Source organism: Anguilla anguilla, chromosome 8, assembly GCF_013347855.1.
Source record: "Anguilla anguilla isolate fAngAng1 chromosome 8, fAngAng1.pri, whole genome shotgun sequence".
Lineage (NCBI taxonomy): Eukaryota > Metazoa > Chordata > Actinopteri > Anguilliformes > Anguillidae > Anguilla > Anguilla anguilla.
In genome coordinates, this window is record NC_049208.1 from 41,074,130 (window position 1) to 41,090,956 (window position 16,827).

The following is a 16,827-nucleotide window of genomic DNA, read 5'->3' on the forward strand; positions in this document are numbered from 1 at the left end:
CGTGGGGTTTTTGCCTTCAGTCTTGTCTTCAGCAAGTGAAACGCATGTTCAGCTGGATTCAGGGCAGGCAATTGACTTGGCCAGTCAAGGACACGGTCCACATTTTTTCCACAACTCATTTGCTTCTGTAGCAGTATGTTTGGGGTCATCGTATTGCTGCAAGGTAAAGCACTGTCCAATCTGAGCTGATAAGATATTCTGTCCACTTCAAAATTCATCCTGTTGCTGCCGTCAGCTGTCAGTGAAGACAAGAGAGCAGTTTCAGTGGCAGCTACACATGCCCAAGCCATGGAGCTCACTGCAGACATCCCATTGGTAACACTGCTGGTGGGGAGTCAGCACAGTGAGGCTGATGGCTTAAATCTCTTCCCCAAGTTGATTGACTATTGTCCACCATTTGGGCCGCACTTTCCCTCTAACTGTCGGGTCAAGTGACTGTGTTGTGTAATTCCTGCCATTCTGAATCAAATCAAATATTCCCTTCATAATTAACTGGAAGCCCTTCCTTATGAGGAGAAACTGGAGATGAAACGTCTGGGTGCCCACCAGCTACTGGATATAAAATCTACCCAAACGACTGATAAAAATTATTGTGGATTTACTGTGTAGTGGAACACATGGGAAAATGGCCAAGAATGTGCTTTTCTATTTTCAGTGTATTTGGAGGAGATGCTACATATTCGTAGTAAACTTACCACACGGTTACACACCAGTAACAAAGTTACCACACAGTTACACACCAGTAGTAAAGTTACCACACACTTACACACCAGTAGCAAAGTTACCATGCAGTTACACACCAGTAGTAAAGTTACCACACACTTACACACCAGTAGCAAAGTAACCATGCAGTTACACACCAGTAGCAAAGTCACCAAACAACTACACAATTACACACCAGTAGCAAAGTTACCACACAATTACACACCAGAAGCAAGGTTACCACACAGTTACACACCAGTAGTTAACTTACCACACGGTTACACACCAGTCGTAAACTTACCACACGGTTACACACCAGTAACAAAGTTACCACACAAGTACACACCAGTAGCAATGTTACCATACGTAATTACACACCAGTAGTAATGTTAGCACACGGTTACACACCAGTAGCCAAGTTACCACACAATTACACACCAGTAGCTAAGCTACCACACAATCACACACCAGCAGCACACTTACCACACAATTACACACTAGCAGCACACTTACCACACAATTACACACCAGTAGCAAACATACCACATAGTTACACACCAGTAGCAGTCTTGCCTGACAAACTTGCCTAATGGACCAGGTAGCTGCCAGTGAAACAAAGGACACATTTCAGATTCACAACTGCAGCAACTACAGAACAGAAAAGCAAATTAGTATGATTGGTATAGTATTTATATGGTCTTAATGTTTTTATCAGATAAATTTTGACACACCGACTTGACTGACTGAAATGTATTAGTTTGCATTTAGTTTTTTATGATTGCTTACACACAAAAATAACAGTTAGTGAAACCTGACACTCAAGGAGCAAAACCTCAGTCCAGATCTGCACAACTGTAAGCACATTCTCAGCCTCAAACAGTTTTGCAAAACACTAAACACACTTCTCTACATTAGAGACAGAAATCTAACATGATGTAACTTCTTTGCCATTTAAAAATACCACAGCTATGAATCAATTGATCAAACACGGCCGTCAGATGTACAGACACTTAGGTGCTTAATTGTAAACTCATCAATCAGGCGTAAGCACTATAAAAAGGCAACAGAAATTCTGAAAGAAATTCTGAGAGAGTAAAAGACCTGTGGCATGAATATGTGGAGGTACGTAATGTACACTACAGTATTGTGCACTGTACACAGAACCTTTTTACATGTAAATTTATAGTAGGCCTATATTGAACTACACAATGTTGTCTTTTTTTCAGAGAGTTTTGCAAATGGATGCTGATGCAATCCAGCATGAACTTATCTTCATAGATGAGGCTGAGTTTAACCTGACAAAAGTAAGAAGAAGAGGGAGAAACATCATTGGCCACAGAGCTATTTTGAATGTCCCGGGCCAACGCGGTGGTAACATCACAATGTGCGTTGCAATCACTCAGAATGGGGTCCTCCACTGCCATGCCAACTTAGGTCCTTACAACACGGCCCACATACTCACATTTTTAGACAGACTACACAACACCGTTACAGCAGAAGACCAGGTGGATGCAGAGCAGATGAGATACATTGTCATCTGGGACAATGTATCTTTCCACCGATCTGCTCTGGTCCAAAACTGGTTTCATCAGCATCCACAATTTTCACTCCAATACCTCCCACCATACTCTCCCTTCCTTAACCCCATTGAGGAGTTTTTTTCAGCATGGTGGTGGAAGGTTTATGATCTCCAGCCCTATGTCAGGATACCCCTCATTCAAGCCATGCAGGGTCTTTGCAAGGATGTATTCGCCATTCAAGAAGATTCTTCCCTCGCTGTCTTGCGAGAGAGGACATAGCCTGTGATGTGGACGAAGTGCTATGGCCAGATCCAGCTAGGTGAAGAGATGATGCTTAGGGTTTTTTTCATTCATGCTTTCTTTTTTGTCTCCACAAATGTTTTTGCTGTGTTTATGTACTATATTCTATTTACAGTTTTTCCCAATCGTTTAAACACGTTTCCTGAAACTATAGCTCAATTTCTCAAAACTCTAAACACAAAACTGAAAAGAGTTAACCATTTTGGCAAAACTCCACAAATCTCTTGCAAAATGAAACACTGCACTCAAAACCATGTTCTCTCTTCTCAAAACTGATTCTTTACACCAAAATGATACATACAGCTTTCATTTGAATATCTCTTACAGAGCATCAATTAAACACTGGTGTGATAAATTTAAAACACTACCATCAAAATACTGTTTATATATGTTTTGGCTGCATGAGGCCATGTTAAATATTCAAATGTATAAAATTGTGTAGAAATTGTTACCTTTTTCTCCTTTTTTTAAGGTTTAGGGGGTTTTTTTGTCCCAAAAATAGGTTGCAATTGTATGGTACCTACAGTATAAAGACTGCTGCCACACTGTAATACAATACTGTGAATATATCCTATGAATATTGCATTGACACAATCATAAACCTAGAGTCTCTGGGCTAAACTCACAACCCAGCTCCCTAGAGTCATACTGTAAACTTATAGTTGATACTGCAACATTGTTCTGAGAATACACAAATGTTACCTATTTTGTCAAAACTCATACAGTAATTGCACTGATGAGTAAAATGAAAAACACTACTTACCTATTCTTATATCTAAATGCCCAGATAACTGAGGCTACTGTGAAGCGGCTCAAATTCGGCTGGTCTTGCTGCCCAGCTTTGGTCATTGTTAGGTCATGATTGAGTACATGGTCAACGAAAGTTGTGCGGATTTCATTAGAAATATTGGCTTGCCGTCCCCTTCCCCTTCCTCTTCCTCCTCCTCCTCCTCCTCCTCCTCTTCTTGCTCTCACTCTTCCTCTTCCTCTCTGTCCTCCATGCTGCTCCATTTTTTTCCCCAACACAGTAGAGGTCACCTGAGACCTCTTTTATGCTCTGACACATGATTGAAATGTTTTGCCAATTGAGTTTGAACCGGTGAGAAGTGAGTGAGACCAATTGGTAATTAGGGTGTGGTATTTTGAAGGCCAGTGTTTTCCAGGTGAACAAAGTGTGCTAAATGATGAGATTTGTGCTTACAGTTTTGCAAACATGTGAGTTAGGATTGCTATTTGAGTGAAAACAATGGAATTGTGCTTAGAGTTTAGAAGTCTGGAGTCTTGTTGTTGATACATGAGCTTCAAGTTTTCAGAATTGTGTGCACAGTTCCATTTTTTGTGTGTATACAATGGAGAAAAACTTTAGAATATGTTCTGTTCTGATTTTCAGTGCAAAATGCAACCTTTGGAAATGCATGGATCTATTGACTGATTTTACAATGTGGAGAGAAATAATTACTTTCATCAGTGTGCAGTACTGGTCTTGTCTGTTGTGTTTGGTCAATATATTCATGTACTTTACTCTAACAATATCTCTGAAAAAATCAACCCCAGACCATATCATTAGAAAAGTAGAAATGTTAAAAGTGTTTTAGATTGAGCACTGCAGTGTGTAACTGGTTCAAACAGAATCAGATCGTATGAACCACGTGTTTGCCATACGATGACAAAATAGTTTTTATAAAATATTGTAGTTTTGAATGAATTGTTTAATTTTGCAAAAGATCTGAGGTGTTCTGCTACTTGTGTGTGTGGTTGTGTGAATTGTGTATAGTGTTTTGACAAAAAAGCCCTGTTTTCAAAATTGTGCTTCAGCGATTGTAAAAAAACTGTAATCATTTAGCAGATGCTAAGTGTAAATATCCTGAGTTAATTCATTAGTTGATCAGGAGTGACTCAAATGCATTGTGCCTGTGTGTGTGCGTGCATTTTAGGCTGAAGTGGAGAACTTTGTCCTGAAGATGGCAGCAGAGTTCCTGTCCAGGAAGGATCAGCTAATCTTCCTCATCAACACCAATGACATGATGCTAAGCGTGCTGATGGTGAGACAGACGGACTCGGGAGAGTGTGAGCACGCTCTGTGCACTGCCTGAGCCCCAGAAAACTGGCCTGGAGACTGACTGACTGACTGACTGACTGACTGACTGACTGTGTATGAACCTGTTTGGTAAAGCGCCTGATCACAGCATCTCTCTCTCTCCCTCCCTCCCTCCCTCCCTCCCTCTCTCTCCAAATTCAAATTCAAATTGCTTTATTGGCAGGAAATACATACGTACATATTGCCAAAGCATCATAAATCAATTCAAAATACATATTTGCAGTGGAATACTAATAACAGTTGAACATTCTATAAAAAAAACAGAACAATATTAATGTTCAATCGGCACAAGCATTTAAAGAAAAAAATCAAATCAAATAATAATAACAACAACAACAACAACAATAATAATAATAATAATAATAATAATAATAATAAATAACAATAAATAATAATGATAATAATAATAATAATAATAATAATAATAATAAATAAATAAATAGATCATTATAATTATGTAGGATGGTCACTCAGTGTCCCTCAGGTTATAGCAAGCTGAGACATATTGAGCCGCAATTGGGGCTGTTGGTCCTTGTCCTAAAAGGACTGCACATGGAAGTTTTTTATAATTTCTGAAAATTTGTGGTAATGTATTTTTCTTATATTTGTATACTTTGTACAGTTTAGGAGGAAGTGCATCTCTTGTGTACCGCGGACACGTATTCACGGAGAACAAAGGAACAAGATGGAGTATGAATGGAGGGGTTTTTGAATCTAGACAAAGCTAGTGAAAAACAATGGCGTATGAAGCGTACCAAACAGATACAGGCTAACTGAATAGTTATCTATGTGTGTTTGCTAGAGAGCAACATGCCGTGTTATGACCGGTTAGTAATTAAAATAGATCACATGCAAGATATGTTCAGTGCGTGACATATATTAAAACTAACGCAGCGCAGTGGATGGCTTAAAGCCAACCGAACATACAGAACGTTTACATTAATATTAAAAGACAATAACAGCCAGTTACGTACATCCAATAATAAACTTGGCTACATTTGGTCTGTCGCTAATTATACTAAGCCCAGAGTTACCCTTACTTGAGTGTCCTTTGGTTGCGTTGTTGGAAATGTTTCCTGGTTTCCAGTGCAAAGTCTGTGGGAGTTGTGGTGGAAAAGGGGAAGCCGTTCGCCCTTTTCTCCTGGTTGGATCCAAAACACGCACCCTGATCCTTGTTCCTGGGACTTTCTCTGCAGGACACGTCAGTTGTGCGTGGCTCTCCTGGTTCTTCGACCACCGCTAATCCAGAGACTGTAAAAATAAATGAATGAATATTCACCTACTGAATAAATTAATTGTCAATCAAGCCAGACTGTACTAAAAAGGGCGACAACGTTGTAAACAACAGGTGTGGTATTACGAACAGCAATTTTGGAAGGTACTCAGGCATCACAAATGCACATTATTTCACAAACGGATTGTCAAAGACAATATATGACCACTCAGACTCAAAAGGGACATCTCTATGCGTAAAACCAATGGGAAGGTTGTATATTTATTCAATATTTAGTCCCAGATATTGACTGTAAAATGACGTGGTATCATTTTTAAAAACTTTGTCTCGTTTATTTCGTTATTCAGTCAGCAGCGTTTTCACTGCTGTATTGGCATATCTTAGGGCTATTGTCGGGTTTATCTTGTTGCTATGACAGAATACAATTTTTGAGTGGTGAAAGAATATTTTTATGAATGCCCAGATAGACAATATACATGTGGGTAACGGCGGATCTCCTCGCACAACTCTCTTCAAAACAAGCATCCATTAAATTTTGTTATCTGGAGCATGCGCAGTCGGCGTGCTTGCTATGCATACAGTCCGCGCGGTCATAAATTTTGGGCTGCGCGCGGCCGTCCGCATAGGTCCGCATGGACCCTCCGGACATGGGCGGATGACGACATTTACATCAGGAGGACCAAAGCGGACCCTCGCGGACCCTCGTGGATGCAGAAAGTATGAAGCAGCCTTTAGGAGTTTACCTTAGTGTTTGTAAATGGTCAATGAATAGCTGTGATATTTGTATTATTAAATGTGTGTGCATAATCACAGTCCATTCAACCAAAAAAACATTTAAACAGAGACATTTACATGCTGGACATTTGACAAATATAAACATATAAAAATAACACATTTTGTCAGACGTAATTCACCATTTGGCCATTCTCAGCCATAGGAAGCTTCAAAAGGCTCGGCCAGCACAGCCTGGAGATAAGACAGGGCAGGAACTGGGGGGTTACCATCTGAGGTGTGAAGCTATGTGTCTGCATGTGTGTGTGTGTGTGTGTGTGTGTGCGTGTCAGACGGGGTGTCCATGCCCCTGCCCCCTCCCCTTCTAAACTACATAAAATATGCAGCTTTGCTTGAGTTAGTTAAGTTTGGGCAACTTGGAAGGACGAAGTTTGTAACAGTTGGAATTGGGCATCTGAGTCGTGCATCTATGTCAGGCATTCTCCATTACATCTCTGATACTTTTGGAACATTCTGCTGTCTTTTGGTTTCTGCATTTTGGATAACTTTGGGACAAAAGCTGTGGTTTGGTATCTGCTTTCATTCATTTCTTGTGAGCCAGTCCATATCTGTAACCTTTGTTAAACGTTTTAAGGTAGTTGAACCTAGTCTTTAGATTTGTGAGTTGTACATTTTGATAAAGGTTGATCAGTTTGCTCTGCCTATCAATGAATTTGGCGACTTGATTAATAAGTCATATATTTGATAATAAGTACCAAATTCAACCTTCATCAAAATCTTCACCTTGCTGACAGCATACAAATGCAACATTACAAACTTGCACCGGCTGGCCTTATCTGATACAAGAAAAATAAAGAATAATGTCACATTACCAGGCAGAGCAGACACTGCCACACGAATACATGACACACAAAAGCAATTCTTCCTCAGATAGAATAAAGCCGGCATAAGGGAAAAACTGAGTTTGCGTGGTCTTTAATATAAGAATGAGAATTACGTAGCTTATAGGCTCGTCACGGAATCAGCCTGTGACAGCATGCATTAACAATTCACTACTACAGTGTACAACAAACTATGTGAGTGTACGTGTGCGTGTGCGCATGTTCTCCTGCATGTAGGGTTGCGTACCGCAGACATGTGTTCACGGAGAACAAAGGAACAAAAAGGAGTGTATGATTGGAGGGGTTTTTGGAACTAGATAAAGATAGTGGCTAAACAATGGCACATGAAGCGTACTAAACGGATAAAGGATAACCATATGACTTGGTGTGCGTTTCATGAGATCAACAAGCCATGTTATGACCAGTTAGTAACTAAAATAGATCACATGCAAGATCTGTTCTGTGCGTGATATATATTAAAACTACCGCAGCATGGTGGATGGCTTAGGAGCCAACCACAAGAGAATGGTAACACATGGAATGTTTACATTAATCATTAAAACACAATAACCATTAGCACTGCCATGTACATTCAATCATAAATGTTGTTACATTTAGTCCGTCGCCAATTTTGCTATATGCCCAGAGTTATAGCCTTACTTGAGTCCTTGATATTGGTTCCATTGTTGGAATGCTTCCTGGTTTCCAGTACAAAATATTTAGGAGTTGTTGTGGAAAAGGGGAAGCTGTTCACTCTTTTCTTCTGTTCCAAGACACGCAGCTTGATCCTTGTCACAGGCCGCTTGCCTCGTGGGACTTGCACTGCAGGATACGTCCGTCATGCGTGGCTTTCTGAGTTCTTCAACCACTGCTAATTTCATAGCAACACTAATGCAATTCCTAATAGAGGCTAGTCGTAGTCATCCCCTATCACAGAACTAGCGGTATAAATTTTAAATGAAATGGCAACAGGGCAACAGAACATTTCATAACAATGTAATGAAAGAAGGATTTTACCAAGCAAGGCTAATACTCAGGCTCATATCACACACTGAGACTCATATCACACACTCACCTCATATCACATACTCAGGCTTATATCACACACTCAGGCTCATAGCACACACTCAGACTCATATCACACACTCAGCTCATATCACACACTCAGACTCATATTACACACTCAGACTCATATCACACACTCAGGCTCATATCACACACTTAGACTCATATCACACACTCAGCTCACATCACACACTCAGACTCATATCACACACTCAGACTCATATCAGACACTCAGGCTCATATCACACACTCAGCTCATATCACACACTCAGCTCATATCACACAGTCAGGCTCATATCACACACTCAGACTCATATCACACAGTGTGTCACAGTGTGTCAGTATCTCTGTGTGTCAGTGACTCTCACCTGAGCTTCTTGTCTTCTAATTGACGAAACCGATGACAGTGAGGGCAAGGATGAGGGCGCCCTGTACATGGGGGGGCTGCTGCCTTCAGGAATGAAGCTACGCGCTGCAGTCAGAGGGAATCACATTAAACACACACACACACACACACACACACACTCATGCAGGTACACGCATACACACACACACACACATGCTTTATAAGGCATTTTGATTTGCTTCTTGGTAGCTAGGACTCCTTGTGAAGCCAGAACTCCAAGAGCTGCAGGAAAGGCCAGCGAGGTAGAGACTGCAGGTTGGTTTGGAGTTCACTGAATCAGTGTCAGGGGCTGCAGGTCGGGAAGGAGTTCGCTGAATCTGTCTTCAGTGGGGTGTTTGAGTTTGGGGAATCTGGGTCAAAGGCTTCAATGAAAAACTCAGTCATAACCCTAGTTTAGCAGAGCTCAGGGTAGCTTATATAACATCCGTAGCTTATATAACATCCTCAGCTCATCACACATTCAGACTCATATCACACACTCAGGCTCATATCACACACTCAGACTCATATCACACAATCAGGCACATATCACACACTCAGCTCATATCACACCCTCAGACTCATGTCACACACTCAGGCACATATCACACACTAAGCTCATATCACACACTCAGACTCATATCACACACTCAGGCTCATATCACACACTCAGACTAATTTCACACACTCAGACTCATATCACACACTCAGGCTCATATCACACACTCAGACTAATTTCACACACTCAGACTCATTTTACATGTTTAATCTCATTCTACAACCAACCAACTCACTATAACTGACTCAATTATTCTATACATCGAGAGTTGAATTAATGTACACGTTTTATTTAAGGTTATTTCAGTAACATGCATTTCAGCCAATTAAAAACTATATCAGGAGTGTAGCACAGTGGGTAAGGAACTGAGCTTGTAACCGAAAGGTCGCAGGTTCGATTCCCGGGTAGGACACTGCCGTTGTACCCTTGAGCAAGGTACTTAACCGAAATTGCTTCAGTATATATCCAGCTGTATAAATGGATACAATGTAAAAATGCTATGTAAAAAGTTGTGTAAGTCGCTCTGGATAAGAGCGACTTACACAACTTTTTTACATAGCACTTTACATTGTATCCATTTATACAGCAGGATATATACTGAAGCAATGCAGGTTAAGTACCTTGCTCAAGGGTACAACGGCAGTGTCCTTACCCGGGAATCGAACCTACGACCTTTCGGTTACAAGCGCAGTTCCTTACACACTGTGCCACACTCCGTGTGTACAGTGGGTAAGGAATGTAATGTAATGTAATGTAATGATTCCAGAACTGATGAAGATACAGACATTCAGCCAAACGCACATGCACACGCACACACACACAAAGAACAGCAGTGCAACACAGTAGACATATAAACAGGAGTAGTTACAGTCTGAACCCTGGGCATCTGTACTTGATTATAATGACATTCATAAGAATTGAGTGAAGAATAGGAGTAAATATACACACTTCTAGTCATCTCATAGTCTGGAACTGAGACACAGAGAGTTAGAATCATACATACAGCATGTCTGACTGTCACAGTGAAACTATTAAACTGTGAAATGTTTCAGTGTGCCAGCTTTATTATGTTACTGCGCTGATGTCTCTTAAGGTGTGCCAGTGGGTCTGTGTCTGTTACTCAGTCTCAGTGTGTCAGTGTATCTGTGTGTCAGTGACTCTCACCTGAGCGTCTCTTCTTCCAAATAACGAAACCGATGACGGCGAGGGTGAGGGCAAGGATGAGAGCGCCCACCACACAACCGATAATGACACCCTTGGGGGGGCTGTTGCCGTCAGGATTGAAGCTACGCGCTGCAGTCAGGGGCAATCACATTACACACACACACACACATGCATGTAAACGCATACACACATATGCACACACACATGCATGTACATGCATACACACATATGCACACACACATGCATGTACATGCATACACACATATGCACACACACATAAACACATACAACAAACATGCAATTCTTGATTAATACATTACATATTTCACATCTTCTATCATGAACTTGTGTCTAAACCATCCCTGACTATTTGTGCTAATCAGTGGAGAGTGTAGTGATTATACAGCTCACAGTATAGTGTAGTAAGAGCCAGAGGTCCTACAGAGTGAAGCACAGTGTGTTTGGGCTAAACCTCTCTGTGTGTTTGTCCTGTTTGTGGGGGTAAGGAAGTATATAGCAGGTCCAGGGGGCCTCTTGAGGTGGGGTTTGTGGGCATGTGTGTGCAGGGGGGGCTCTTTCTCAAAAACATTTATTCACAAATTATTTCTAGATCTATTCCTGAATTCTGGTATCAGTACTGTGATCCCATCTCTCACTCTCTCCAAACACTCACTCACTCCACTCTCTCTCACTCTTGATCTCTCTCTCTCTCTCTCTCTCTCACTCACTCACTCCACTCACTCTCACTCTTGATATCTCTCTCTCTCTCTCTCTCTCTAACTCACTCTTGATATCTGTGTTCCTCTTGATGTTCTCCTCTCTGACAGGCAGAACGATGTCCTGTTTCAGGCTCTTGTGCTGTACAGTACAGGTGTAATTCTGGCTCTTCCAGTCCTCAGGCTTCACTCTCAGGTGAGATCTGGTCTGGAAAGTTCCGTCCTCGTTGCGCACCGTCTCCCCCAGCTCTACGTCCACATCCAGGTCCTCTCCGTTTCTCTGCCAGGTTACCATGATGTCACGGGGGTGGAATCCGGTCAAATGACAGGTAATGACAGGAGAGGAGGAGCCCTTCTGCAGCAGAGAGACCTCAGGAGGAACTGAGAGAGAGAGAGAGAGAGAGAGAGAGAGAGAGAGAGAGAGAGAGGAATAGAGATAGAGGGAGGAGAGAGGGTGGAAGATGGAGAGAGAACACAATATTATTATTCAATTTCATTTACACGGGCAGTGGGTTAACCTCAATTACAATGCTCAGTCAATACATCTCAGCCATTGTTCCTTTTAATTCCACAATAAACAAAATTTCATCAGCGTTGCACGACCATTCAAAATTAAAAATCGCCATAAAAAGTCAACTACCCATCATCACCAAGCTGGTGCAGTTTTTCCAAAAGTCTCATCCAGAAAATCATTTATCTCCAACAACGAGTAAAGCTGCTTTTCAGTTATCTGAGAACCAAGTTTAGACATCTCGGCGCTTCTTTTCTTCACCATCATTAACTTCTAACGGTACACACTACCCAACAATCTGGATATTGCTGTGGGACAGTCTTGCAACCTTTTTACCCCACCAACACTTGTGGCCTACAGGAATGAGGATAAACAGTTTACCAGGACAGTGTCTGTTTTCATGTCGTAAAAGCACCCACAGGGTCAGATGGGAACCTGGTTGACCATTACCCACAACTGGATGGCTGTTGCCTGTACCCTGTTAGTCAAGGTGTGTCGGATGGGCCTGGATAGGCATTTGTTTTTAATGATACTGAGTAGAATGAACTTGGCAGGACTCACTCCTTTTTATGGAGCAGTCTTACAGGTGTGGCAGATATTTGCTGTGTCAAGGGAAAGCACTGCTACCCCTGGGTTTTGGACCCTTGAGGAGCCTTTGTTTTTTAATCCATTACTCCATATCGGTACACTTGATTCACCAACAGTGCGATCTAGCCTGGTGGAGGCCGGCATTTCCAAGATCCGTTATCTGCGGACGGCTGATGGGTGGCTGGCAGCGGAACAGGTGGCAGCCCTGGCGGGCATTAAATCTGTCAGAGGACGCTGGAAGAACTTGGCACCTCACTGCCCAGACCCATGCAGGATTATCTAGGCCTCCCATTAAAAGTATTGATATCAAAATTACACCAAGTTACAAGAAACAATATTGGCTATCTTACCTCAAAAATTAAACAAGCTGTATTTCCAAAGTTATGCTACCCAATGTTTCCTAAATTGTTTAAAGTAATTTTGCCCAGAAAAGGGCCATACCTTTTATTGAGCATTTAAAAAATAGGCCATTGAACTCACTATAATATAAGGCTCTAAAAACTGAAGAGGTCAGCCAAACAAAGTATCCCCTCAGTCAGTTGGTGCTGAAACTCTCTAAACTAACCAATACTAGTACAAACCAGCTTCACGTCAGCACTGCTTCACAGCTGCCAATGAGAGTCAACCAAACTATGAAACAAATCAAAAGCATATATTTGGAACACTGGAAGACCAGTGCCAAAACCCAAAATAAACAGAATTGTTAACAGTCCCTAAACAGAGAATACACACAGGCACTCTTCTCTGTCAGAGACACAAAGCAGAAACAGATCCAGACCAAGTACAGGCTCAGTGACCACACATTAGCAATTGAAAAAGGTAGACATAAAAAGTCCTAGTTGCCCAAAGAGGGACGTTTATGTGGTCACTGTAAGACTGGAGAGGTACAGACAGAGACCAGGGGATCTCAAACTCAGTCCTGTGTATGCTGGTTTTCATTCCAACCTCAACTGCAACCCCAGGATTTTAACAAGCAAATTTTTCATGTTTTAGAGCTGGGGGTCCCAGTCTTATCCAGAAAGGGCCAGTGTGGGTGCACACACCTGATTCTACTAATCAACCACTAGAGCCTTTGCTAAGCACCTTGATTCAATGTATAAATGTTATAATTACAGTTATATGAAATTCTTTCAGTAATTTATATATACATATCTTATACATATTTTTAGCTGCGACTATAGCTCTGTATGTCGGTCGGTCGGTCCACAAAAAGTGTCCCACCCCGTAGCGGCCATAGTTTTCACCTCAGGAGACTGAAATTTGGCATGGACGTTGGTCATGACCGAAGGTAGAGCTGAGTAACTTTCATTACATTATTACATTATTGTGGCACATGAGTAAAGCATTGAATATCAAAAGGGGGCATTAGAAATCAATCGTTTTATTTCCAATCATTTTTCCAAATACATGTCTTTTATCATTGAACACAAGCCTGTCACTTAGCCTAAAATGTGATTTAAACTATTTAACATACTATTTACATGCGTAACTAATGCATTGACCGGTTGGAATTGTGTGACGCACGGTGTCAAGGGGTGCGTTCGTAAATTCACTCCGGTGGTGTCAGTGCTCTCTTGTCATTTAGAAATTAGGGCTACTCTAAGAGCCACACTGACCGCTCCAACTGAAGGGCCGGTTTGTCAGAGTGTCTGAACCCCAAAATGGCTGACAGTGTGGCAAAATGCAACAGTTGGGTTATTTGGCAATATAGGTAGTGTTATTCAACACGCAGCAACCTACAGTAACATCGGTACATCAATTAATTAACATAAACATTAAATAATATTATACGCCTTAATTTGCGTAATTTCTTAACGTGTTATTTTTTAAATTAATTAATCGAAATTAATGCGTTAATTTGACAGCCCTAATATATATATATAAACCCATATATATTGCAATGGCAATATTTACTGTATGCATTTGTTATGTGCTCCTAGTTATCATATTTTGCTGAAATGAATTTTGTAGTGATTTATCTTCTTTTCTCCAGTAGGAGTCTCTTTCTCTGCAGGCTGCAGTGGTAGAATGTGTGGTGCGCGCACAGGCGTGTGCACTGGTCGCTTCCGGGGGCAAAATAATTACCTCCCCTATAAAAGATGGCGATCTGGGGCAGCAGGAGCTCTCTCTCTCTCTCTCGTTGTTCCTGTGGACACGCTACACGCAGCACACTGCGACCATTGTGTTTTGTTCTTTTGATTAACTCAGTTATGACTGATCTTCATTTTCTACCTTGATCCAAATATCATGTCCGAATACCTGGTAGACTGTGTGGTTAGTGTTTTCTTTTGCACTTTTTTTTTGTTGTAGCTAGTCAGGGTAGGGTAGCAGCGGACCGGAAGACTCACTTACCCTTTCCCCTTTAATTTGCTCTTTCTCTTATCCCATCCTCGACACAAGTGAGGGCAGAAGTTATTCTATTCACACAGCTCAGTCTGGTTCTGGACTGTGAGCGTTAGGCTAGACCTGCTGGCTGTGCCCTGTCTACCTGTTTGTATGTGGGTTTATATTGTATTGGGTATGTTTTCGTGTTGTTTAATAAATATACGTTGTGGTGTTTTAAACGTGTTTGGCTTTTGTGCTGGCAGTTGGTAATAGTAACTCGGCAGTCTTGGGCTGTAACAGCATTTCATGCCAAAAATGCATATTTAACTGATTTGAAATTGTGTGTGTGTGTGTGTGTGTGTGTCTGTGTGTGTAGGTGTGTGTGTGTGTGTGTGTGTGAGAGACCGAGAGAGAGAGAAACGCAGGGACAGCAAAACAGAAAGAGAGAGAGAGATAGTGTCAAGGCTGTAAGAGGGTCAGGGACAGTGTGAGGCATGTGAAACCCATTCAAACTCAAGTCTCTTTTTTCTACATAGAGATTGCAAATGCTAATTGATCTATGTGTAATGTGCTTTTCCTGAATAGTCTGAGCAGCAGAGTTGTGCTGTACCTGTCCTCTCCAGAGTGCTCTTGTAGCTCACGTACGTCTTCAGTGACTCAATGCAGATCTGGGTCTGGTACTGCTTGTCATTCTCAAGCTCAGCTGGATTCCCTTTCACTGCACTGATAAACAGCAGCTGTGCAGGTGGAATGAAATTCCAGGTTTTCATGTCATCAGTGAGGAAGTATTTCCCGTCGTATTCATAATGTTCAGTCCCTCCTGTCTCCCCGGTCTCATCATTCCACTGACAACCAACAATCCACTCGAGAATGTGCACACCTGAAGATAGAAAACACACACTGTGACTGCGCACATCCCACACACACACTGTCAATGCGCACATCCCACACACACACACACACACACTGTCACTGTGCACATCCCACACACACACACACATGGTCAGTGAAAACATCCCACACGCACACACACACATGGTCAGTGAAAACATCCCACACACACACACACACACACACACTGTCACTGTGCACATCCCACACACACACACACACATGGTCAGTGAGCACATCCCACACACACACACACACAGTTACTGAGCACACACAATGTCACTGCGCACATCCCACACACTGTCACTGTGCACATACCACACACACACACACACACACATGGTCAGTGAAAACATCCCAAACACACACACTGTCACTGGGCGCATGCCACACGCACACACACACACCGTCACTGAGCACATCCCACACACACAGACACACACGCATAGTCACTGAGCACATGTCACACACACACACACACACGGTCAGTTAAAACATCCCACACACACACACACACACACACACACATGACCACTGCACACATTCCACACACACACACACACACACAAACACACTGTCACTGAGCACATCCCACACACACACACACAGTCAGTGCGCACATCCCACACACACACACACACACACTGTCACTGTGCACACCCCCCCCCAAACACACACACAGTCATTGAGCACATCCCACACACAAACACACAAACACACATACACTGTCACTGCGCACATCCCACACAAACACACACACACACACACAGTCACAGCGCACATCCCACACATACACACTCTGTCACTGTGCACATGCCACACACACACACACACACACAGTTACTGCGCACATCCCACACACACACACACACACACAGTCACTGTGCACATCCCCCATACACACACACACACACACACACACACACACAATGTCACTGAGCACATGTCACACACACATGCACATGGTCAGTGAAAACATCCCACACACACACACACACACACACACACACACTGTCACTGAGCACATGTCACACACACAAGCACACGGTCAGTGAAAACATCCCACACAGACACACACACACACAGACAGAAGGCCACTGCACACATCCCACAAACACACACACACACATTGTCACTGAGCACATCCCACACACAC

The 16,827-nt window shown here is 42.2% G+C and overlaps 1 protein-coding gene across 2 annotated transcripts in view; it reads right to left on the reverse strand.

The window, feature by feature from the left end:
- Positions 1 to 7,865: 7,865 nt before the first annotated feature.
- The window catches only part of LOC118234441 (H-2 class I histocompatibility antigen, Q8 alpha chain-like), a 63,860-nt gene continuing 54,898 nt past the window's right edge, over positions 7,866 to 16,827 (reverse strand). Inside the window, exons 3-7 of one of the 2 annotated variants that reach the window (XM_035430972.1) lie at positions 15,391 to 15,660; positions 11,426 to 11,737; positions 10,641 to 10,772; positions 8,901 to 9,004; positions 7,866 to 8,394 (exon numbers count right to left, since the gene is read on the reverse strand). In XM_035430972.1, coding sequence (XP_035286863.1) covers positions 8,368 to 8,394; positions 8,901 to 9,004; positions 10,641 to 10,772; positions 11,426 to 11,737; positions 15,391 to 15,660 — 845 coding nt within the window. In that variant the 3' untranslated portion in view covers positions 7,866 to 8,367. The remainder of the gene's footprint in view (positions 8,395 to 8,900; positions 9,005 to 10,640; positions 10,773 to 11,425; positions 11,738 to 15,390; positions 15,661 to 16,827) is intronic. The other variant, XM_035430973.1, reaches the window with a different exon arrangement.